A 23,883-nucleotide genomic window follows, 5' to 3' on the forward strand; every position below is an offset into this window, starting at 1 on the left:
TGTTCTAACATTCTTTAGAGTTTTAGTGTACTTTTTTTGAGAGAGAGCACTCGTGCATGAAACGGGGGTGGTGGGGAGGGGACGAGAATCCCAAGCAGGCTCTGTACCTGATGAGGGGCTCTATCTCATGACCCTGAGATCATGACCGGGGCCAAAACCAAGAGCGGGACACTTAACCAACTGAGCCACCCAGGCGCCCCTAGTTTTAGTGTACTTTTCAACAAAGTGAATGAATGTAAAAAAAGGAAGTACTAGGAAAAATGGCATTGAAAATACACTGCAAATGGGACGCCTGGGTGGCTCGGTTGGTTAAGCGTCTGCCTTTGGCTCAGGTCACTTGTAAAACTTTCTATTTTGAAAGCATATCAATCTTTTTTTTTTTTTTTTGCCTCAAATGTTCTTGTAAATTTTACTCTAAATCTTTGTAGACAGTAATTTTGATTTACTGACCCTAAATGAGGTGTTGGGAAAAGCCATCCCTCGCTTCATTGCCATAAAGAGAACTGTTTGACTTCCTTGCAAGCAATTCAGTAACTTTCCTCAAGTCTTGGTTAGGCCTGGTGCCTCTGCACCAACACACAAGCACTATGGTCTTTACACAGAAAAAGCAGGATTTACGAGCTATAAATATAAAGCCTTTTGTTTCACAATCCTTTTAATCTGATTCTGCAAAAGCAGTTCATCCTCTTCTAGATTCTAGGACCTAGAAGAAATACAGAGCAGATCCTAGGGCTTTTCTGGTCACTTTTAAGTAAGCAGTCCTCTGGTTGCTTTTTTGTCTTTTGGGTTTTTTTTTTTGAGAAAGTGAGATGATGAGTGGAGGGGCAGAGGGAGAGGGAGAAGCAGGCCTCCCGCTGAGCAGGGAGCCCGATGCGGGGCTTGATCCCAGGACCCTGGGATCATGACCCGAGCTGAAGGCAGATGCTCAACCAACTGAGCAACCCAGGCAGCCCCCTCTAGTCGCTTTAAGTTGGAAATGACCTCTGGTTCAGTACTGCACATCTTGCTCACTGTAATAACCAAATACATAAAACTTCATTTACAGGCAAAGCATTTCCCCTCCCCGGCCTGGGCCTACTTCACATGGGCCAGTTGCACCAGAAGAGAGAGGCACAACTGCCCGCTCTTCTTCACCACAGTGTTTCTCTGCCTCTCCCCCCAGCTGGCTGGGCAAGAGTCCTGGCCCTCGAGGAAGCCACAGAGTCAGGGCTACAGGAAAGTTATTTGATCACTGGTCGTATCTCAGTGGTTTTGCATTGGTGCTCTTTGGATGTGCAGATTGTTTACTCGGGACCTCTCTTGGGGCTCTTTCTAAGGGCCTTCAGAAACTTCTCCCACTCCTGCCCCTCCGGCCAGTTCTCATCTATCCTCTGAGAAGGATAATTGACTCTCTGCATGGACACTGTGACTTTCCCTTTAGTCCCAAGTTCTTTGCAGTCCTCCTCTAGAGACTCTGTGTTGGGGTCCTGTCACCTTCCAGGAGGCCTTTCCAGGCAGATCGCACTGGACTATCTTATGAGCAAGTGTGCTCACCCTGGTCCACAGAAAACACCCCTCCACTCCACTGGCGTCAGTACAGTTACTTGCTAAACCACACAGGCTCCTTTAGCCAGCAGGTCGGACACCAGCCTACTGGGGGCCATCTGGAAGGCTCTCAGGAGTGGGCCAGAAAAGCCCTTTCTCTGGGGGCTTGAGAGGAGGGCAGGCCCCCTTCACTCCCTCACACATGGAGAAAGGCTCTGCAACTCCAATAGCTTTCTCCAAAAATCCTCTTACTGTCTATCAACCTGACTCTTTTTTACAAGTCACACAGTATGTTTTTAACTGCCACCTTTTGCAACACTACACTTTGGTACTTAGCATCTTGAGGGCTAAGACAAATCTGAAACTAGAAGAAATCCATTTTCACATCTTACTACAATAGCATAACCTGAGGCCTGGAAATGGCTAGCAATGCTAAAAATGTCACAAAACCTACAAAGAGCCATATAAATGCTGGCATGCACACAAGAAGACTAACTTAAATGTGATGGGCTCAATCCTGAGACTTGAGAAGAGTTACTGAATTATTTGCAAATCAAATAATTATCTCTCTGATAATAAAAGCAAGTAGTGGCTTTCCCAACACCTCAGTTTGAGTGAGTGATTCAAAAATTAACCACTGTCTACAAAGATCTCAACTACCAATTGTAAACTGCCAATTGCTACAAACCTACTAATTGTTTAAAAGACTTCTTTTAAACAATCTCACTGAGAATGAGCCATCTGTGCATTTCAATTCAAAGATTCCGTGGATGCATGACACATTTTTTGGAAGAACCAAAGATGAATTCAAGTGGTACTGCCGCCTTCCAAGGGCATGGCATGTGGTGGAACGAATCGTTCTCAACCAGAAATAATCACTCAAGGAGCTTTATATGCCCAGGTAACATCCCAATCCACTAAATCAGTTTCCACAAACTAGACCAGAGTATGTGCGTTTTCAAAAAGATCCATGGGTCATTTTGTTGTTTTTGCAGGATGGAAAACATACATCTGAGGATTATACTAAAAGTTCAAATAAACTCTTAGGATAGAAAGGAAGCAGACCATGAGAGGAGAGCTTAGGGCACCACGACAGTCAAACTACTCAGACTTGAATTATTAGAGATCTTCCTAGGGCTGCTTTCATGGAAAAGAGTTGTTTTTGACCTTTTGTAGATATGCAGACCCCTTTGCCACTTGGATGAAAAATACGGTTCTCTCCATAGAAAAGTGCATATGTGCACATGTATGAAAATTTTTTATACATTTTCAGGGAATCCGTGGGCTTCCTCCAGTCTCTCCATGGCTTTCTCACAAAGAGGTACGTAGGCAGGTTAAAAACCTGAGCCAGAGTGCTGTATCCCCACTCCACCACCACCCCCGCCACAAGAGCTTTCGTATTGGTTTCTAAAAGTTTGGGAACCACAAAGCTCTATGGAAAACAGACCCAGCAGAGCAGAAAAGGAAATATACTCACCATACTAATGAAGGCTGGATTATTTATTAAGCTAGCCATGTCAAAGCTCAATCCAGTTCCTGTCTGTAAAACAATTATATCTGAGAATTAGTCCAACCACTATAATTTGATTATAATAAATTGAGGATGACAGAAAATATTTCCCTCATCTGTCATTAATAACTTACAGGACTGGATACCTCTCTTAACTTCTGTTCTGCTATTTTCAGATTTGACTTATAAGAATCATTTTCAGGGTCAAGATCTAATGCCTTTTGGTAACTTGTAACTGCTTCTTCAAATTTATTGATGGCAGTGAGGGCCAGTCTGAAAAGAATAAAATATAAGAGTTTAAGATAATATGTTTGAAAAACATCAGGACATCACCAACAGTCAAACGTCTGTCTTGGTAATCAATTCGAATCCAGACTACGCTTACTTGATTCACTGTACTATGTGATTCAGAGGAATATCACTAAAATTCCTTCTAATTCCAAGATTCTGTAAGTCTGGACTCTCTCCATTCTGCTTGCTGACAACCTTAGCTCTCCCATAAGTCATGAATTTAATGCTTAGAAATGACACTTACCTACCCTTTCAATTTTAAGCCTAGTATGTGAAGTAATTGCCTTATGAATGATAAAGCTCCACAAAGATGTGAGCTGACTAACAACCTGTGGCCATTATAACTCATGATGCTAAAACCATTTTAGGGACTCTGAATTAGATGTGTGCTTCCTAATGCCCCATTTTCTTCCTTCTTCCTAACAAAGACACTGAGCCACAATAAATATCAATTTGCCATTAAAAAAATAAAAAACAAAAATGGGCGATGGGGTATCAGTGGACTACTCGTGAAGAGGACATCTTAGGTGTGAAGTAGATAAAATTAGCATTTTTACAACTCAACACATTTTTATCCCAGGCACAGATCAAAGAGTTTGTTATTAAATTTTGTTTTCCTCTTCCTAGTTAGAATTGATTTATCAGAAAATTACTTCAGAACTATACACTAATGGTATATACGGATAGATAGTATTGAGGTTTGTTTATAGTATAGGGTTGTTTTTAACAAATTACTCCACTTCTTTCATGGATGACTTACCTCCCAGACTTCTGATCAAGACAGAATACAGTGTCTAACCACAGAAAAATTCTCAAAACCTAATTCGTTTTCTTCTAGTCAACAATGAAAGATATTTTTTCAGAGTCCTCAATGAATCAACAGTCAATAAATACTTATTAAAACCCTACTGCGTACCAGATACTATTTTGTAGTTCACAATGAGAAAGATAAAGCCCTTGAGTTTAAGAAAATTCCATCCTAACTGGAAAGATAAGTAATAAACATGCAAATAAAATCATAATATTAAAGAGAGGGGGAGCTCCTCAAAGACAGCCACAATGAAAAGACGTGAGTGATGAGTAGATAGCAGTCACATGAAAGTCAAAGGAGGAGCATTCTAAACAGAAGACATGGTAAACACAATGGCCCTGCGAACGATGTGTTTGGTATACTTAAGGAACGGGACGAAAGCTGATGAGGAGGGAGCACAGAAAATAAAGTGTGGAAAGATGATGTCAGAGAATAATCAGATGCCAGATCATATAAGACCACGGTTTGGAGTCTGGATTTTGTTCTCGTCGCAGTGGAGTGACAGATCTGATTTATGCTTTAGAACATTCACTCTGGGGGGTGCCTGGGTGGCTGTCGGTTAAGCCTCTGACTCGTGACTTTGGCTCAGGTCATGATCTCAGGGTTGTGAGACTGAGCCCTATGTTAGGCTGCGTGCTGGGTGTGGAGCTTAAGATTCTCTCTCCCTCTGCCCCTTCACCCTTCTCCTCTCTCTCTCTCCCCATCTCTTAAAAAAAAAAAAATAGAAGAAAAGAACATTCTGGCTTTTCTGCAGACGAATCAACATGGGTATGGGTAAAATGGTGGCAAGGGGGACCAGTTATGAAGCTACTGCAGTAGCCTACGTAAGAGATAATAATTTGGGCTAGGGTTAGAAACAAGATAGCATTCAATGCTTGAGGTGAAGATATATATGGAAACCAGAATTGACAGGACTTGCTGATAGATTAGTTGTGTCAGGCATAATAAGACTGAAGGATGACTCCTAGGCTTTTGACCTTTTGGCACTGGTAGGTGAATGATGGTACCATTTACTGAGCTGGGAAAGATTTAAGAAGGGAACAAAAGTTCTTTTGGGGGCATGTTAAGCTTTAAATGCCTATCAAACATCTAAGTGGAGATGAAAAGTAGTTGAATATATGAGTACGGAGTTCAGACATATAACCTAAGAACTGCATCATCATATACAGTTGAGACTCGTTAACAACAGAAGTTATATTCTATAAAGTCACCACAAACAATAAATTAGCAAATAATGAACAATTGCTCCTAGAGGAAATATAGGGTTGGGCTCCTGTGAGTTTTTGGTCACAACATTTTCATCAACAGATCAAAACCTAACCTTATTTTATGTGTGTTTCTTTTTAAAGAAACCTTATTTAATACATATTAATGATTCATTGGCACTGAACTAACAGCCAACAGCACTAACTCATGTCTCATAAAAAATTATCTATATTTTCTTTATAAAGCGCATAGTAGCCTTCTTGTGATTAGGAACACTAGACAACACTTCAGCCTACATTTGGGGGCCATTGTAAACAGGGAAATCAACCACAAAAGGCATGAAAATGCAAAAAAAAAAAAAAGAAAGAAAAAACAGCTCCAGAAAGACTGTGAAAACGACGCTCATTTACAGCATGAGAACTAAAACAAAAAGGCAGAGCATCATCTTACCAGACCTCTGCTGAGAACTGGCATGACAGGTGACTCAAATTTTTCACCCTTCTGTGAAAGACCACAAAAGCACAGTGATTACTGATTTGGAGGTTACAAGAAAATTTCAGCATGTAGGCAAATTCTATATACAGAATCCATGAATAATGAGTACTGACTGTAGATGGAATTTAAAAGCATGGGACAGGTTGGAATCAGAAGAGAGAACAGAAAAATGGCAGCAGAGGAGAGAGCCCTGAAGTCCTCCGTCATTTAGAGGTGGTACAGAGGGAAGAACCAGCAGGGGAGACTGGGAAAGAGCATCCAGTGAAGCAGAAGGAGAACCAGGAAGTGTGAAGTCACAGAAGAGGAGAGAATGAAGTATTTCAAGTATCAGTTAATCGTGCCAGGGCGCCTGGGTGACTCAGTTGGAAGAGCATGCGACTCTTGATCTCAGGGTCATGAGTTTGGGCCCCACATTGGGTAGAGAAATTACTTAAATAAATAAACTTTAAAAGAAAAAAAAAAAGTTAATCATGCCAGATACTAAAACACGGGGCAGGGTAAGGACAGAGACGTGAACACTGGCCCTGGGAAAATACGGACAACCGGGGACTGTGAACAGGGCTGTCAACAGAGTGACAGAGATGAAAGCCCAATCAGAGCGAGCGGAAGGCAAATGAGACATGAGGGAGGTGAGACAGCAAACACAGGCAGCTATGGCAGCAATTCAGAGAAAGAAGAGCTGGGAAGGGGCCTCTCTGGGAAAAGGACAGTTCCAATGGGTGATTTTCTATGACCTTTTCACATGGAGTCATTGTCACTGATAGAGGTAGGAAGTCTGGTGTTGCAGAAGATAAAGGAGAGGATATCAAGCATAAAGTCCTGAGGAAGGTACAAAGGGATGAGATATATGGCATGAATGAAGGCAAGTCTTAGAAAAGAACCCTTCCATTTGAACAGGAACAAAAGGCAGTCTGTGAGGATACAAATGCAGGTGGATTGGTTGATTCAGAAGCAGGAAGAGTAGTTACTTTTCTTCTAAATGCATCTATTTTTCTCAATTAATTGCAAGGCAAACATGAGCTGAGAGTCACCATGGAGCATGCGGTGGAAATTTGAAGAGAGAAGAGAAGGTGGGAAGAAAGTGGTAAGGTGAATGTAGAAGGAAGTATAGTAGGATTGTCCACCAAAATACTGAGTACTCATTTGAGATCTGTGGCCTTGAACATGAAGTGAGTCTACTCAGTATGGTTGTATGATTTTCTCCAACAACCAACCATTCATCATACAACGGGTCACCTCTATCCAAGTCAAAGAAGTTGCAGTCATTTCCTCTCTCAATGGTATATTGATCTTCCTTGCAATATTTAAGCAGGAAATTGGAAACCAAACCATTAAGAACAGCAAATCTGATACTCCCTGGTACTTCTTTGAACATTTTGCCAGAACTTACCCCATTCTCCCATATGCCTTGCTGTATTTTGAATCAATTGCTATTGCTTTCTCACAATCCTTTATTGCATCTGTGTAGTGACCTAATTTACTCTGAGCGGCAGCCCTAAGAGAAAGAGAAGAGATTTTTATTATAAGCAGCCCTCAAGGCACTAATTTAGATTGTCAGGTACTAATAAAACTACATTTTCCTTGTCCCAATTTGTATATCACTGTCAGTAAATATCTAAATCAAACTAAGATAATTCTATAATCAAACAAAAAGATAATTCAAAAGTAAATCTCAGAGAAAATATGCAGGCTACCTTTCACTGTTTGCTTTGCTAGAGAAAAGACAAATAAGTGAATCATACCAGTGATCTACCTACTTATTGCTTTTCTAATTTGCCCACACAGAAAAATGAAAGCACCAGGACATGTGGGATTACTAAGGAAGTGTGCAGAATGATGGTTACCCAGTGTTATGCTGTAAAATGGTCACTTTACTAGTAGGGTTAAGATCATCATCAGGCAAGTCTAAGATCAAAATTTAACCTAAATCTGGCTGCAAATGAAGGATGGCAATGCATTCCATCCACTTAGCACAGAATCTCAGAGCGATTAAATACTATTGAATCCTTTCCAGTTACTTCTTTTATTTATTTTATTTTTTTATTATGTTAATCACCATACATTACATCATTAGTTTTTGATGTAGCGTTCCATGATTCACTGTTTGCGTATAACACCCAGTGCTCCATTCAATACATGCCCTCCTTAATACCCATCACCAGGCTAACCCATTCCCCCACCCCCCTCCCCTCTAGGACCCTCAGTTTGTTTCTCAGAGTCCGTAGTCTCTCATGGTTCGTTCTCCTCCGATTTCCCCCCTCCAGTTACTTCTAATGGAACTTTCCTGGAATAACTTGATTCCAGGGTGTGATGGTATAATGAAGCTACTTTCTATTCCTCCACACAATCCTGATAGTAGATAGCCCCCTGTTTCCCTGCTGTCACGCTCACTTCAACCCTCAGGGCCATTCTAAACAAGCAAAATGACTGTCCTACATGCAAGCTCTTCAAACTAAAACATTCCACCATTTCTCCTGCCCTCCATCCCACTCCCACCACTGCTCCATTCACTCTTCTCCAGACTAAATATTTCTACTTACTCATTCAACTAATATATCTATTGAGGTCTAGCTAATGCACAGATACTTTTCTAGGCATAGAGCAGTAATCAGAATAATATTCCTGGCCTCAACAGTGCTTAGGTTCCTGGGAGGGGTGGAGGTAGCTGGCAGGCTATAAAGGAAAGGTGGTGGTCAGTCCAGTTTTCTGTCAATTTTTCTTCATATAGCATGACTGAGACTCTCTTTCCAAATTAAGATTATAAAATTTTTTTAAAAAATAAACATACAGTCTCCTTTCTTTCAGTGAAAAAAAATGTAGTGTCGAAGTCCAGAATTCAACAAACCTGATTTGGTAGTTCATATGAAAAAGAGGCATGGGTTTATTTGAACATCCAACACACACTAACCAGCATGAGAAGGATGGCCATTAAAAATGACCATTAAAAGAAGAGATATAGAATGTATAACTTCCAAATAATTAGAAAGAAAAAAATGAAGTAAAAATAACTCAATACCGTAGAAGGCAAAAAAAAAAAAAAAAAAAAAAAGAGCAGGGAAGGGGGAAGGGAGAGGCAGCCAAATAATATCATAGTAGAAAACCAATTCAAACATAAAAGCAACTACAAAGTAACCTAGATAAAAATCAGTTTCTCAAATTGTATACATACCACCTAAACCATAATCACACACAGGTTAAAGAAAGGGCTAGAAAAAGATAATCAGGCCAACTGAAAACAAAAAAGCTGATGTAGGAACACAAATATAAAATACGAAGCAAAAAGCACTATTCAGGATAAAGAGAGTCATTACTACTGACATTATTACTGACCATCCTGTCTGTTTAATTTTATGGAAAACATTTACATGGCTCAGAAATCAAACTTATATGAAAAGTCTCACTCTCATAGATGATGGGTGGGCATGAGGTAGATGGGATAAAAATGGGCATAAGACTTCAAAAAGGATGAAAAAGCAAACTTTCAAACTGAGTGAAAGAGAAACAAATGATGCTAACTGTAGATCAAAAAGAATTCAAGTAACTTTCAAGTAGTATTCTGAGTATATATCTTTAATGAGACGGATTCTAAGGAGAAAAGAAATTGTGAAATTTACTTAGTAGGCTTGCTAATGGCATAATATTGGTATTATACTATCAACTGAAGAATACTGAAGGGTAGACCTAATGAGTAAACATACTGGTGGTTTTGGAAAGCAGGATTTTCACTCTGGAAGAAAAGAAATCCACATAAAATGGGGGAAGGTGACAATGGAATACAAATTGAAGGTATCTGCATAAACCGATGATTTTTCAAAAATTTTATTTCCTAGCTCTGTTCACTGAAGAAGCAGTAACACTTCAGTAGCAATGATCATGTCTTGCGACCAGACCTTGGTTTCTAAATACTATTCTCCACTAACAGGAATAGGGGCTACTGGTAGAAACAGCTGAGCTCAGGTCTAGGGCAAAGTATGTACAGGACAATTGTGGAATACCTTGTTGTCTCAGGAAGTAAGAAAATGTTCAAAACAAAGTTATATAAAAGGACACATAGCAAGTTTAAAGGGGCTCTCACAAGCCAAATATGGGATAAATTTAAGTGCCAAAAATAATAATTATAGCAATTTCTTATAATACATTGAACAGTGATTTTAAAAATTCATTAGTCCATAATGATACTCAAAAAAGTTGGGGTAGGGGAAAGGAGGAGGAAAGTGGAAAAGGGGGGAGTGGAAAGAAAGTTCTTCTTTACAGAAATATGTGAGAAAATAAATGTAAAAGAAATGATAAAATTAGAAAATCACCATTTTGTGACCATCAGTGTTTTAATGATTCAAGGAAAGATCATGAACGTATGGTAAAACACTGAGTAAAAGATTGCTGGGGAATGGGATATTCACATGATCTGACCCTACAGATAATTTTTAATTATAAAAGGAATAACAGAGATGATGGTCACCACCCGAAGATATCAAACTTAGAATCACCACTAATGGACACTTTGAAATTATGTGCCTCCTATTTTAATGCAATAAATGGTACACATAATTATTTATGTGGGCTTAATACCACACTTCAACCTAAAATTAATCCTGAGGAAACAATCACACAAATCCAGATTATGGCACATGCTATAAAATCACTGGTCGGAACTCTTCAAAAATGTCTATGTCATAAAAATATAAATAAAAAACCAGTAATATTTTCTAGATTAAGAGACAAAAGTAACATCTCAAAACGCAACACACAAACATTGATTGGCTTCTGGATCAAAGACATAGCTATCGGGGCGCCTGGGTGGCTCAGTCGTTAAGCGTCTGCCTTCGGCTCAGGTCATGATCTCAGGGTCCTGGGATCGAGCCCCGCATCGGGCTCCCTGCTCCGCGGGAAGCCTGCTTCTCCCTCTCACACTCCCCCTGCTTGTGTTCCCTCTCTCACTGCCTCTCTCTGTCAAATAAATAAATAAAATCTTTAAAAAAAAAAAAAAAGACATAGCTATCGAAAGTATTCTAGGGACAAATGAAGAAATGTCAATGCTAATTTTCCTACATGTGAATGGTATGATAATTATGCAGAGTATATTCTCATTCTTAGGAGATATAACTGAAGGATTTAGGACCAGCAAGAAAATTTTATACACCCACTCACAACACCCCCACAGAGAGACAGAAAGAGAGAGAAAGTAAACATGGCAAAATGTTAGCTATTTTTGACTCTAGGGTAAGCATATATAGATGTTCATGTATTACTCTTTCAGTAAGTTGAAATAGGTTTTAAATAGTTTTAAATTTATTCTCCTAAATATATATTATATAACAAATTTACGATATTATTTACAATACGTATTTATGTATATATGTATAAAACATGCTGACATATAACTGCTTCACTATTAGAAGTCTTTCAAGTAGAGACAATTCTCCCTCCTAAAATTCACGGTATCAGTTCAACTCAAACTTTTGTTGAAAACTATAATATGCTAAACCCTGAAATCCAAACCAAATACACAGAGATGAAGAGGACACATCTCTGCCCTCCAATCTTTCACGATCTAATAGAGAAAAACAGATGTAAATAAATAATAGTGTGATAAGTGCAACAATGGAGTCAAAAGAAGTATCAACAAAGTATCAAAGGAAGAGGCAACATGAGTTGAGTATAGTTAACCCTGTGCAGAGCTAATAGAACTTCCTGTGATAAATAAGTTCTTCATCTGTGCTATCCCGTACAGCAGCCCCTTGTCCGCATGTGGCGAAAGAGCCCTTGAAATATGCTAGCAACTGAGGAACTGAATTTTTTATTTTATTAAGTTTAACTTGCATTTGACCAGCCACATGTGGCTAGGGGCTCCCATCCTAGACAGCAGCACTCCATAGGACACGGTGGGGAAGGGCGCAAGAGTATGGACAGGAGGTTGGGAAGAGAAAAAATTAAGAAAATCTTTCCAAAAGTAACACCTAGCAGGGTCTTGAACGATGGCTGGCAGTTGACCAGTTAAATAAGGTATGGAACATTCTAGGCAGAGCACATAAAAGCATGGAGAGATGTCTCAACATGGTACTCTTAAGAAGTCAGCAAATTTCACCAAGATGAAAAGTACAGTACAAGGGAATATAGCCAATAATAACGTTATTATATGGCGACGGTCACTATACTTATCGTAGGGAGCATTCAGTAATGTATAGAATTGTTGATCAATATGCTGCCCACCTGAAGTTAATATAATATTGTATGTTAATTATACCTCAATAAAAATTCAAAAATAAAATAAAGAAGACATTAAAAAAAAGAAGTCAGCAAATTTCACATTCTATGTGCATAGAGTAGAAAGAAGAATGGAGTAGGAAGAAGAGTGAAAATAATAAAATTTTAAAAAGGAAAATGACAGGACGCCTGGGTGGCTCAGTCAGTTAACCATCTGCCTCTGGCTCAGGTCATGATCCCGGGTCCTGGAATAGAGTCACACAATGGGATCCCTGCTCAGCGGAGAACCTGCTTCTCCCTCTCTCTCTGTCCCTCCCCCCTCTCGTGTTCTCTCTCTCACTCAAATAAATAAATAAATAATCTATTTTTTAAAAAAGGAAAAAAATGAATGGCTAATAAAAACAGCCAAATATTTTTTAAATGCCTAGATTATAAAAGATCTTATGCTGAGGAGTTTAAATATGATCATATAGGTACTTGGGTCTAGCAAGAAGAAAGCAAAAATTAGACGATTAAATTCACATTTTAGAAAGACCCTTTTGTCAGAAGACTGGAGCGGGGAGTGCAAGTAGACAATGGAAGCCAAATGAAGTTACTATAGCACTAGTTTAGCAAAATTTAAGAATCTAGACTAAGGGAGTAGTGATGGAAATGGAGGAGGGAACAAATGAGCTGTTGGGAGGTATACAGAAAAGGTAAACTGAGCAGAAGACACCCTGATCTCTCACTTCAGATACTGATAACAAGACAGGGAATAAGGCAGGGAGAATCAGACCCAGAAAGAAGAGTGGGCAGAAGGGAAGAAGATGACTGTTTGAATCTTGATAGCTTTAGCTTTAAAAAAAAAAAAAAAAAAAAGATTTTATTTATTTGTTTATTTGACAGAGAGAGCACAAGCAGGGGCAGAGGAAGAGGGAGAAGCAGGCTCCCCGCTGAGCAGGGAGCCCGATGTGGGACTCGACCCCAGGATCATGACCTGAGCCGAAGGCAGACACTTAAATGACTGAGCCACCCAGGTGCCCAATAGTTTTAGCTCTAGATCACAAACTGCAAGCTAGGATCTTTCAAAAGAGGACAAGCACCTGAACATCTAAGGCCAGGAAAGGGAAGAGAATTTGGGCTATATTCAAATCTTCTGTGAGATGAAGCCAAACATGCCAGTGTCTGAACTGAATATCAATGGGGCCTGCTCTCTCTGCCCCTGCTGTCTGGTTATCAGGGCATAACTAATGAAATTCCAACAGAACAATACAGCCAGAGTCACCATGTTTTCGGACACCTTAGCCTACTTTACCCTGTTAGAGCAAGAGCATGAATATAACCTGTGTTCTATTTTTATAGAAAACGAGGCAAAAAGAAAAATCACAGGTAACTTAATCTCCCATACCGTAGGTCATGCATAAATAAGTTACAGCAAAAACTTATTTCTACAACTAGGAATTACACTGTTTTTAAAAGAAACAAATAATGAAAGCCTAGAACTATGCTAGGTAATTTATATAATTATCACCCCTCACAGGGTTAGTATATCTCTATCTTACAAGTGAGGAAACTGAAGCTCAAAAAGGTTAAGCAGCTGCCCAAGACCACAGAGCTAGTACGTGGCTGACCTGGGATTCAACTCCAAATTTAATGAACCAAGTTCAAATCCACGTGAGCCTAATGACTACATGCTGCTTATGGAAGTGAAGGAAAACAAAGTGAAAAACAGCACGGTCTCTGTTCCAATCTTTCTCAGAGCTCACGCTGCCACTAACATTCCTAATTGTGCCTTTTAAACTAGATTCTCCAACTTAAATGCCTTCCCCTACCCCTATCCTCCACCTAAGTTCTACCTGTCCATCAAATCTAGCTCCATCTCCAATTCCCCATCACCTGAGAGGCCTCTGGATAAATTCTCCCAATCATGCTCTGTCTCTCTCTTGTACACCAAATAATTCCATTTATTGTCTCAGTCATTCAACCATCCATCCATCCCAGAAACATAAGACAGTTATGGGTAAAGTAATATACTCAGCAATGAGGTTGTACAAAAGAAATATGAGTACTGTTTAGGGACAGAAGACACAGAAATTTAGCTAGCTTAATATAAAATATCATTTCATATTATAAACTACTTGTAAATGTTTTAGATCTATATCAATCATTTGTTGTTTTATGTCTACAAGTGTTAAAGTGAGTGTCGTCGCTTCAACATCACTGGAAATTTCTTGTAATTCTTCTGTAGTCCTCCAGACATCCAACAAAAACTGGCTGAAGTCCTGCGAGGAACAGTGCTAGGTACTATAAGAGATACAAAAAGATACAAGATCCAATCTCTGCCCTTCACCTGAAGAAATAAAATAAGTGTGCAAATAAAATAAGGCACAACATATGATAAACTGACATAAATGTTATATATCATGGTCAGTGAGTAGAGAAAAAAAAGCAAAAATAAATAATAGGTTTGCAAGGAAGGACTCAGGTTTTCCTGGTACCTAAGCTGAGCCTAAAGCATCCTTAGAATCCTAAAAGCTAAAACAGAAGATAAATACTAGAAAAGAAAGGCTTATGATTAAGAAATGTGCCAACTGATTATGTTCTAAGATACAAGAAAGTCACTTCTATAAAAAGAAAACTACAGTTCATGCTAGCAAGTTTAATATATGAACAATATTTTGATTAGGAATAAAACTGTGACAATGAATATCAAAAGGAATATTTAGATCTGCTATTTCAGGCTTCCAATTCTTGGCAGCCGGCTGGCTAATAAAAATGCAAGGGGTAGTTGGCAAGACTATAGGCTATTGAGATATTTACAACTACTAGGGTCTAAAAAAATTTTTTTAACTCTTTTCAATATTTGTATTAAATATACAAATAAAGTTTTCTAATTATTTAATACGAAATTGCTTGCTCTATTACTGAACTCCTCAGGGAAAAAAGATACTATTTAAATGAAAAAGATAAGCATGATTATTGATTTCAACTTAAAGACAGCTAAATGAAAAGCAAGCACAGGTATTGCCAAGAATCTCTTTCAATCCAGTACTAGTAAACGTAAGACTATTCATGAACCCTAATCTCATTTGAAATAAATGATTTATTTAGGCTCCAATTTATCATATTCATAGTTAAAAGTGTACGGCTTACTGTGGTCTTTACAAGCAATTCTCTGATAACATCTATATCTGGTCATAACATTTAGTGACATCATTAAATGTTTTTGTTTCAAATATTTCATATGCTAAATTAAAACATACATAGCCATCTGAGGACAGAGAATAGAACACACAGCTTGCAGAATTCATTTTCCACAAATTACTTGGATTTTTTTCTGGGCTAGATTATTAGGACACATTAATAAAGGGATTTTTTGGTAAAGGAAATGTAGATTTCTAGTATGGACAACTAACTTCCTTATGGATCCAACTCTTCCACAAATAACTATAATTTCTGGACAAAATGCAAAACAAACAAAAAACCAAAAGCACCCAGGTGACCATAAATAGGAAAACGGCTCAGCAAACTGTGGTACACGCAAACAGTAGAGTACGACTGAGCAATTAAAAGCAAGAACCACTGAGACAAGAAACAACATGGTGAATCTCGAAACCATTAACCTAAGCAAAAAGTGTCTCACACAAAATAGTACATATGGTATGATTCCTTTTATGTGGAACTCTCAAAGAAACAAATCTAATCTATAGTAAGGAAATAAAAGCAAAACAGCGGTTGCAACCTCTGGTGTTTTAGGCAACTGACTCTGAAGGGGCATGTAGAATTTTCAGTAGTTTGATAGGCGGTTTTGAGTTATACAAGTGTATGCATTTGTCAAAACTCAGGCCAAGTGCAGTTAAGATTTGTGTATGTTATGACCCATAAATTTTACCTCAAAAGAAAAAAATGCAAAATACTGAACTCTATTTATGACATGCATGATAAAGTATTTAGGGGGACAGTGTACTGATGGCTGCAATTTACCTTGAAATGCATCAAAAATAAGACAGACTAATGAACAGAGGGGTACAAATAGATGAATAAACATGTGACATAGCAAATATACTAAAATATTAAAGGCAAAATCTTGGTGTGGATGGATATAAGAATATTTATTGTAAACTTCTTTCAAGTTCAAAATTTTTCATAAAAATGTAAGAGGCCCTCCCTCCCAAAAAAAGAAGATAAATGACACTAGATTAATTCAGAACAACTCCTGTCTGACTAACATCATTTCCTTTTAACAGGCTTACTACCAGACTGGTAAATCAGAGAAAGACAACTGACGACATATTTGGACCTCAATAAATTTGGATCTCTCTTTATATTCTGAGCAAAGCAAAAAAACCCAGATTGCATAAATAATAATGATAATATTAAATATATTATAACAGAATTAATGATACAATAAATAATATTTAGTTAACAATATAATAATTAATAATATATAATTGTAACAAATATCAAATACAATAAAATTGTTGTGTACAACACTCTTTACTAGACCACCTCTTAGCACTTCATATGTATTAACTATTTAATCTCTGCAAAAGTCCTATGGGGTAAATACTATTAACCACATTTTACTAATGGGGAAACTAAGGCATGCATATGCTAGGTAATTTGCTCAATGTCACATACTTAGTAAGTGTCAGAGCCAGAAATTAGAATTCAAAGAGTCTGGGTCAGAACCCCTGCTCTTAACCACTTCCCTGTGATTGCTCTCTTAGTTGACTTCGTAACTGACATAATATAATATATGGCATTCTTAAGGTTGTGGATGACATGAAACTAGGAGCAAAAGCAAATATGTTACTTTACAAATTATCCAAAAAGATTAAGGGTCAAACAATAAGAGACTGTAACAAGATAAAATTCTATAGGGATCAAATACAAGATCCTGCATTTGAGTACAGAAAACCAACTATACCTCCAGTGAGAGCACTGGTACACAGCAGGTTTTTGGCAAGAATCTGTCAGATGAAAATATGACTGAATGACAAAATAAAGAGAATGTGTGAAACAGAGACACTTTAATAAACCAAAAGCAAAATATGAATTTAATAAATAATGCTATAAAATGCTAATATGTAATTATGTTATCTAGCAGTAGGTTAAATGAGAGCCCTACTACAAGACTATTGGGGTCAGACCAATTCCAGAAATACTGTGTAAATTCCTGGGAACTACACATACAGGTAAACTGGAACAAGTTTAGAGCAAAAGTGCAGAACATAAACTGCATTATTTGAGGTATAACTGAAGAAGCTGTGAACATATAATGTGGAGAAAAGAACTCAAGTGAACAGGGTAACAAACTTCAAAATGTAAGGTACTATTATAAAAAAGAAGGATCATAATTATTCTGTAATTGCCCTTAAGAATAAAAATAAAAACTGCCAACTGGGATTGGCTACAAGGGTTTTGGGAAAACAAATTCAGTGCCAACACAAGGAAGACTTTTCCGACAGATAGGACCACAAAAAAAAGGCGGGGAAGAAGGAACGACCTCACAAGGGTATGAATACCCTAAACGGGATAAGGATAACTCAGTGAAAGATCAGACCAAAATAATTTAAAGATCTCTCCCAAATCTAAGAACTTAACTATATAATAAAAGGTAATTTTTATACATTTCTGTCACAAAGAGTTCCAGGTTGGTTAAAATAGATTCTATTCACCAAAACACACTTGTGATGATAAAATTTAAATGTGAAGAAAAAATAAAAGTTATTTGTCAAGTCTGCAAATGGGGAGAGATTGAAGATGAAAAACATCGGAAGAATATTCAAAAGAAAGGAAAAACAAACTTGTCTACATCAATACTTAAAACCTTTACATATAAAAATATTAAAAGGCAAAGAGTAAGCTGTGCAATTAGGACAAATGGATTGTATCTAATATTCAGCCACGCTATATAGGACAGTAGCCTATTGCAATTCAAATTAATTTAAATTCATCTTCAATCGATTAAACACTAAAAATTTACTTCCTCAATTGCACTAGCCACATTTCAAGTGGTCAATAGCCACTCTAGCCAGTGGCTACTGTATCGAACATTGAAGATACAAGAACATTTCCATCATTGCAGAAGTACTATTGGAACTTTAATATTTAAAACAGATTAATTTAGTTCAGGGAATTCATTATATAGTTAATAGAGGAGCTGAGATGCCGATAGGCATTGTTGTGCAGCAAATCCAGAGGTGAGGAACAACAGGAAGCCATTACTATCCCTAAGACAGAGGACAAAGTGCAGAGTCCAAAACCCAACATCACCTGGCAAAAGCTGGGATCATAGCAGGTGTGTTGGCTGGGGGCTGGAAACAAGGATAGGAAGCAGCCCCTGCTGGATAAACAACTTGTTGTAAAAAGAGGGGAAGAAATATCCCGACTTCTCTCCTCCTCTGCCCTCCAATCTCCTGCCAGCACCTTCTATGGCTGAACCCAGACACAACCCAGGAGGAGCCTGGGAAATGCAACCCAGTAGGGTCAGACCCTCTGTTAAAAAGGGCAGAACAGGAAAAAAAGAACTATGAGGTCAAACAGGCTAAAGCCTGGCACAGGTACAAATAGAGAATTTAAAGAAGAAAACCCACAAATGCCCAACATCTAAAAAATGTCCAACCCTACCAGTAATTAAATATAAATTAGAACAATTACTATTAAAATAAAATAATATTAAACTAACAATAATAAATGATAATGCAGGTACTTAGTGCTGAAAAGGATATGGCAAAAACAGATACACTCATACACTCCTCAGGAAGGAAATCAAGTCTCAAAATTTTTCAAAGAAATTTGAACAAATTTGCAATTAGCATCAACAATATTTTAACTGTTTACACTGTTAAACCAAATGAAAGCAGGTCCAAGGATAAAATCCAAAGTCCAGAAAATCTAAATTTCAGAAAATAATTTGAGAAACAAGGTTGTTCACTGCAGCTCCATCATACTGAAAAAAAATGAACAGCCTCAAAGTTGGCCAGTAAGTCAGCAGTTATGTAAATTAAGGTGCAAAGAAAATAACAGTAAGATAAAATAAATTAAGGTACATTTATCCATTTATTAAAAAATAACGAATGCTTCATGCCAGCCACAATGATAGGTACTGGAAGTATAAAAAAATGAGGAAGGAACAGATTAATTTGTATCCATTTAAATAATGTTTAGAAAGAGTTTCAACAAAGTAAGGATGTGTTTATGACATGCCTACTGAAAAACAATGAATCTGAAATTGATTATACTCACATTAAACAAAATATGCCAAAAACAGTGATTAGCTCTGAGCGGTAATTTTATGAGGTTTTATTTTTCCTTCTTTATACTTTTCTGAACTTTCAAAATTTTCAAAATGAATTTTACAGTTCTCCTTCAGAGCTATTAATGCAAATTACAGTTTAAGAACTGTAAACCCTCCACAATATTGCTAGTTTACCTGTTGCAATAATAAACCGCATTATTTGGATCCAGTTCTATTGCCTGTGTGTAACAATCCACAGCAGCAGCAAAATTCTCTTCTTTCATGTGGTTATTGCCTGAAATAATCAATATGTACAGTAAATACAATATACACAAAAAATATAAAGTCCAAAAGATAAATCTGAATCACAGAAACTACAATAATATGAAGGTCAGCAAGATGATTTTTCTTAATTTTTTAATTTTTATTTTTTTAAAGATTTTATTTATTTATTTGACAGAGATAGAGAGAGCACAAGTAGGCAGAGTGGCAGGCAGAGGGAGAGGGAGAAGCAGGCTCCCCGCTGAGCAGGGAGCCAGATGTGGGACTCGATCCCAGGACTCTGGGATCATGACCTGAGCCGAAGGCAGACGCTTAACCAACTGAGCCACACAGGCGCCCCAATTTTTTTTTAAGTAAACTCTACCCACAATGTGGGACTTGAACTCACGAACCCGAGATCAAGAGCCACATGTTCTAAATTGAGCGAATCACGCACCCCATCAACATGATTTTTCAGTGGCACTAGAGATAAATGTTATATTGTACTATACAGTTGATACTCCTTAGCCGTCAGTGTGTTTGAATGATTTTAACAATGCAAAGTCTTAAAATAATTAATGTTTGCATACCTTATAAAATCCAGGCTTCAATAAGTGAGTAAATGCAACAGTTATGAATATCTGGTGGCAAAATTGAATCTCTTCTCACCTTCCTTGTCTTCATCTCTCTCCGTTCTTTTTAGAGCTGCCCACCCCATTCGAGATGCAACACCCTTCTCAGCCATCATCTCAATCTGGACCCCCTCTTCCACTCCTTCCCTGTCAAAACATACACCTGCTGAACAGTCAAGCCCTCAGAACTCTGTTGTGTGGGGAAGCTGGTAAAATTAATCATGTTAATATGTTATTGGCAGATAATATTTTTATGTGCTACTCCTTCCAGAGATAGATTTTTAAAAGGGGATTGTTGGACATTAATTTCTAGAAAGACAGAATTTCAGATACCAGGGCTAGCCCACAGGGTACTAATCATCAAGAAGGGCATCTACAGATACATCTGGCAATAATTTAGCTAGTGTAACAACTGGCCAGCAAATTAAAGGATTTCCTATGGCTATCTTCTGTATTCCATGAAATGGAAAAAACTGTCCTGCTCACTGAAGAACCACTGTTCAAAATCTAAATTTTAAAACATTGCTTAAGAGGAAGGATTAAATCACAAAAACCTGTATTTTTCCTTCCAACTTTCTCTTAACCAGAAGCTCTCTATTAGCTTGGTCTTTTAATAGATCATTAGCTACTTAATAGGAAGAGGAGGGTATAACTTTATGAGGAACAAGAGCAGGAAGATTAAAGGAAATGCAGATAGACAAAAGTATCTAAAATCATCCAAAAGTGGAGCAACTGGGAGGCTCAGTCTGTTAAAGTCTGACTCTTGATTTCAGCTCAGATCATGATCTCAGGTTGAGATCGATCCCCTGCATCAGGCTAACACACCTAAAATTCTCTCTCGGCCCCTCCACACCTTTCTCCCCATCATAAATAAGTAAATAAACAAACAAATAAAATCATGCAAAAAGTTACTGCAAATTAAGATTCAGAAATGAATATAAAGAGTGACCACTAGAGGCACTGGGGTAGTTCAGTTGGCTAGACATCCGACTCTTGATCTCCACTCAGGTCATTATCTCAGGGTGGTGGGACTGAGCCCCACGTGGGGCTCTGCACTGAGCACGGAGACTGCTTAGGATTCTCTCTCTCTCTCTCCCTCTCCCTCTGTCCCCACCCACGCTTGCACAGGCATACATGCACTCTCTCTCTTTAAAAAAAAAAAAAAAAGTGACCACTAATAGCTACGTGGTTTCTTTTTGGGGTGATAAAAATGTTCTATAATTGTGGTAATGGTTGCACAACTCCATGAATATACTACAAAACCAATGAATTTGTACACTTTAAAGGAGTAAATTGCATGGTATGCAAATTATAGCTCAATAAAGCTGGGGCTTTTTTAGATTGATTGATTGATTTTAGATAGAGAAAGAGCGAGTAGGAGGAGGGACAGAGACAGACGGAGAGAGAATCTCAAGCAGACTCCCACCCTGAGTGCGGAGTCTAAGGCAGGGCTTGATCCCAAGACCCCGAGATCATGACCTGAGCTGAAACAGAGTCAGATGCTCAACCGACTGAGCCACCAAGGCACCTCTCAATAAAGCTGTTTTTTAAATTTTTTTTAAAATTTATTTTAGATCCCCACCCCCCAAAAGTAACAACTATAAAACCTCTAAGGAAGCTAAGAGGATTATATAGTTTTTATGACAGAGCAAGATAATATTAACTACATGAGCCTAGGTACTTAAATAGGTTTGTTTCTCCTGTGCAAGAGGAATTTTCTGGGTTATGTGGATTTTCTTTTTACTCTTGGGCCTTTTCATCTTGGGTTCTTAGGGAGTCCTCTGGGTCCATTACAGACCCCAAAAGTTAAAACCAGAAATAGACATGACCACTTAACTCATGTTCGAAATAAAATCCATTGTGCTTATTTCTTACCACACTTTCTTAAGGCAACGATGAAGGTGTTGTGCAATGACCAGAACATTCCCACCGTCAGGCAAGAAAAGCACTGATAGTAAGGGAATGCCTAGAAGACCACACACCACAGGTCCCCTTCCCTGCCCACGATCATGTGCTGAAAACATACCGATCCGCAGCCGTGATCATGCACTCCCTGCCTGTTCTCTCGCACGTACTCCCCTAACCTCTCCCTGTAAAACTCTAGGTGTCCACCTTGTGGGCAGATAGGTGGGTTGTTAAGGCTTGAGCTGCCACCTCCCCCAGCTGCCAGTACCTGAAATAAATTTCTCCTTTCTCTTTTCCAAACCCTCCTCTCTTGAGTTATTGGCTACTCCTGCAAGAGTGTATCTGAGTTTGTTCGTGACAGTGTTGGCAAACCCAGCCAGGAGCTGTGCTTCTGATTGTCCAGTCCCCTTGGGGTTCCCAGAGACAGAGCAGCTGGTCCCAGCAGCACCAGGGCTCACTCGCTCCTTTCCTGAGTTAGCAGTTGTGACAGATCGTTCGCTAATAGGGTGGCATTGTTATCATCATCATCATTATTAAAATCTATTGTATGTCTTTTCCTGTAAACCATCACATCAAATGTCTACATACTATATGTATATATATATTTATATACATTAACAATAAGCCTGAAGTCACAAAATATCTAACCTACAAACCTTCAGGACACAGAAGAAGAAATTCATAAAGATAAATATAACTGAACATTGTATAGCACTTTATGCTTACGTGGTACTCTCCTATAAAATTGTCTCCTTTACTGATCAAGACAACCTGTAAGATATGCCTAGACTTTTGTGAAGTGTCAGGGAATGACAGAAATGAAACCATCTTGGTTTTGTCTGATCTTACTGCTGCTCTTCAGAAACAAAACACACAAAAATATTTGTAAGCAACATTTCAGGAAGGTACTAGCTTGTTAGAAGCCTTGATTAACACAGATAAGTGTAACACACAGTCTGGAATAGCCTTATGCTTGACAATCTACAATGGCCTTGTGGGGCTCTGCACTGGGTGTGGAGTCTGCTTGAGATTCTCTATCTCCCCCTCCCTCTGCCTCTGCCCTTTCCCTCTCCCTTCTCCTCCCTCCCCCCAGTGCACACTCTCTAAAATAAAATAAAATTAAATTAAATTAAATTAAATTAAATTAAATTAAAATAATAATTGTTTTAACTTTGTGTGTAGCATGTCTTAGATGTGACATGTCTTAGGGAAAACAAAGAATAAAAGCTTTTGGTTAAAGGCGAAAGCAAGAGTAGTTCAGTTACCCATTCTGGAACAGTAAATGACTCTCTGCATATCCTCCTAATCCTCATCTTACCAACATTCACTATATCATAGCAAACTGTGTGGGGAATGCAATCTCCTGCAGAGGGAGTAAACATGAGGGACAAAAATAAAATTTCAATTTGCCATTTATTCAATATTACCCTCAGTGATTTCACACGCTACAAAACTCTGAGCAAGAAAAAAAAAATCAGGTTAAATTGTTTCAGTTAGAAACTAAATATATGGAAAATGCATTTCTATCTGGATAGCTTAAATTCAAATTCTTTGGAGACTACTCTTGATTCAAATGACAACAACGATCTGGTTCTTGCTTAATTTTTTTTAAGAGTTTATTTATTTATTTGAGAAAGAGAGAGCACAAGTGGGGGCAGGGGGGCCTGCAGCGGGAGAGGGACAAGCAGTCTCCACACTGAGCAGGGAACCCGACGTGGGGCTCAATCTCAGGACCTCAGGATCATGACCTGAGCCAAAGGCTTAACTGATTGAGCCATCCAGGTGCACCTGGTTGTTGCATGTAATTTATGAAGGCCATCAT

At 38.3% G+C, this 23,883-nt stretch overlaps 1 protein-coding gene across 2 annotated transcripts in view; it reads right to left on the bottom strand.

Moving 5' to 3' along the window:
• Window positions 1-23,883, bottom strand: part of SGTB (small glutamine rich tetratricopeptide repeat containing beta) — a 44,136-nt gene that overhangs the window by 4,885 nt on the left and 15,368 nt on the right. The window contains exons 5-9 of one of the 2 annotated variants that reach the window (XM_035014537.1): window positions 20,194-20,319; window positions 19,459-19,558; window positions 7,228-7,332; window positions 3,169-3,307; window positions 3,002-3,064 (exon numbers count right to left, since the gene is read on the bottom strand). In XM_035014537.1, the coding sequence (XP_034870428.1) occupies window positions 3,002-3,064; window positions 3,169-3,307; window positions 7,228-7,332; window positions 19,459-19,558; window positions 20,194-20,319 (533 nt within the window). The remainder of the gene's footprint in view (window positions 1-3,001; window positions 3,065-3,168; window positions 3,308-7,227; window positions 7,333-19,458; window positions 19,559-20,193; window positions 20,320-23,883) is intronic. The other variant, XM_035014538.1, reaches the window with a different exon arrangement.

This window comes from Mirounga leonina, unplaced genomic scaffold (assembly GCF_011800145.1).
Source record: "Mirounga leonina isolate KUSES-001 unplaced genomic scaffold, KU_Mleo_1.0 Mir_168, whole genome shotgun sequence".
NCBI classification, from domain to species: Eukaryota; Metazoa; Chordata; class Mammalia; order Carnivora; family Phocidae; genus Mirounga; species Mirounga leonina.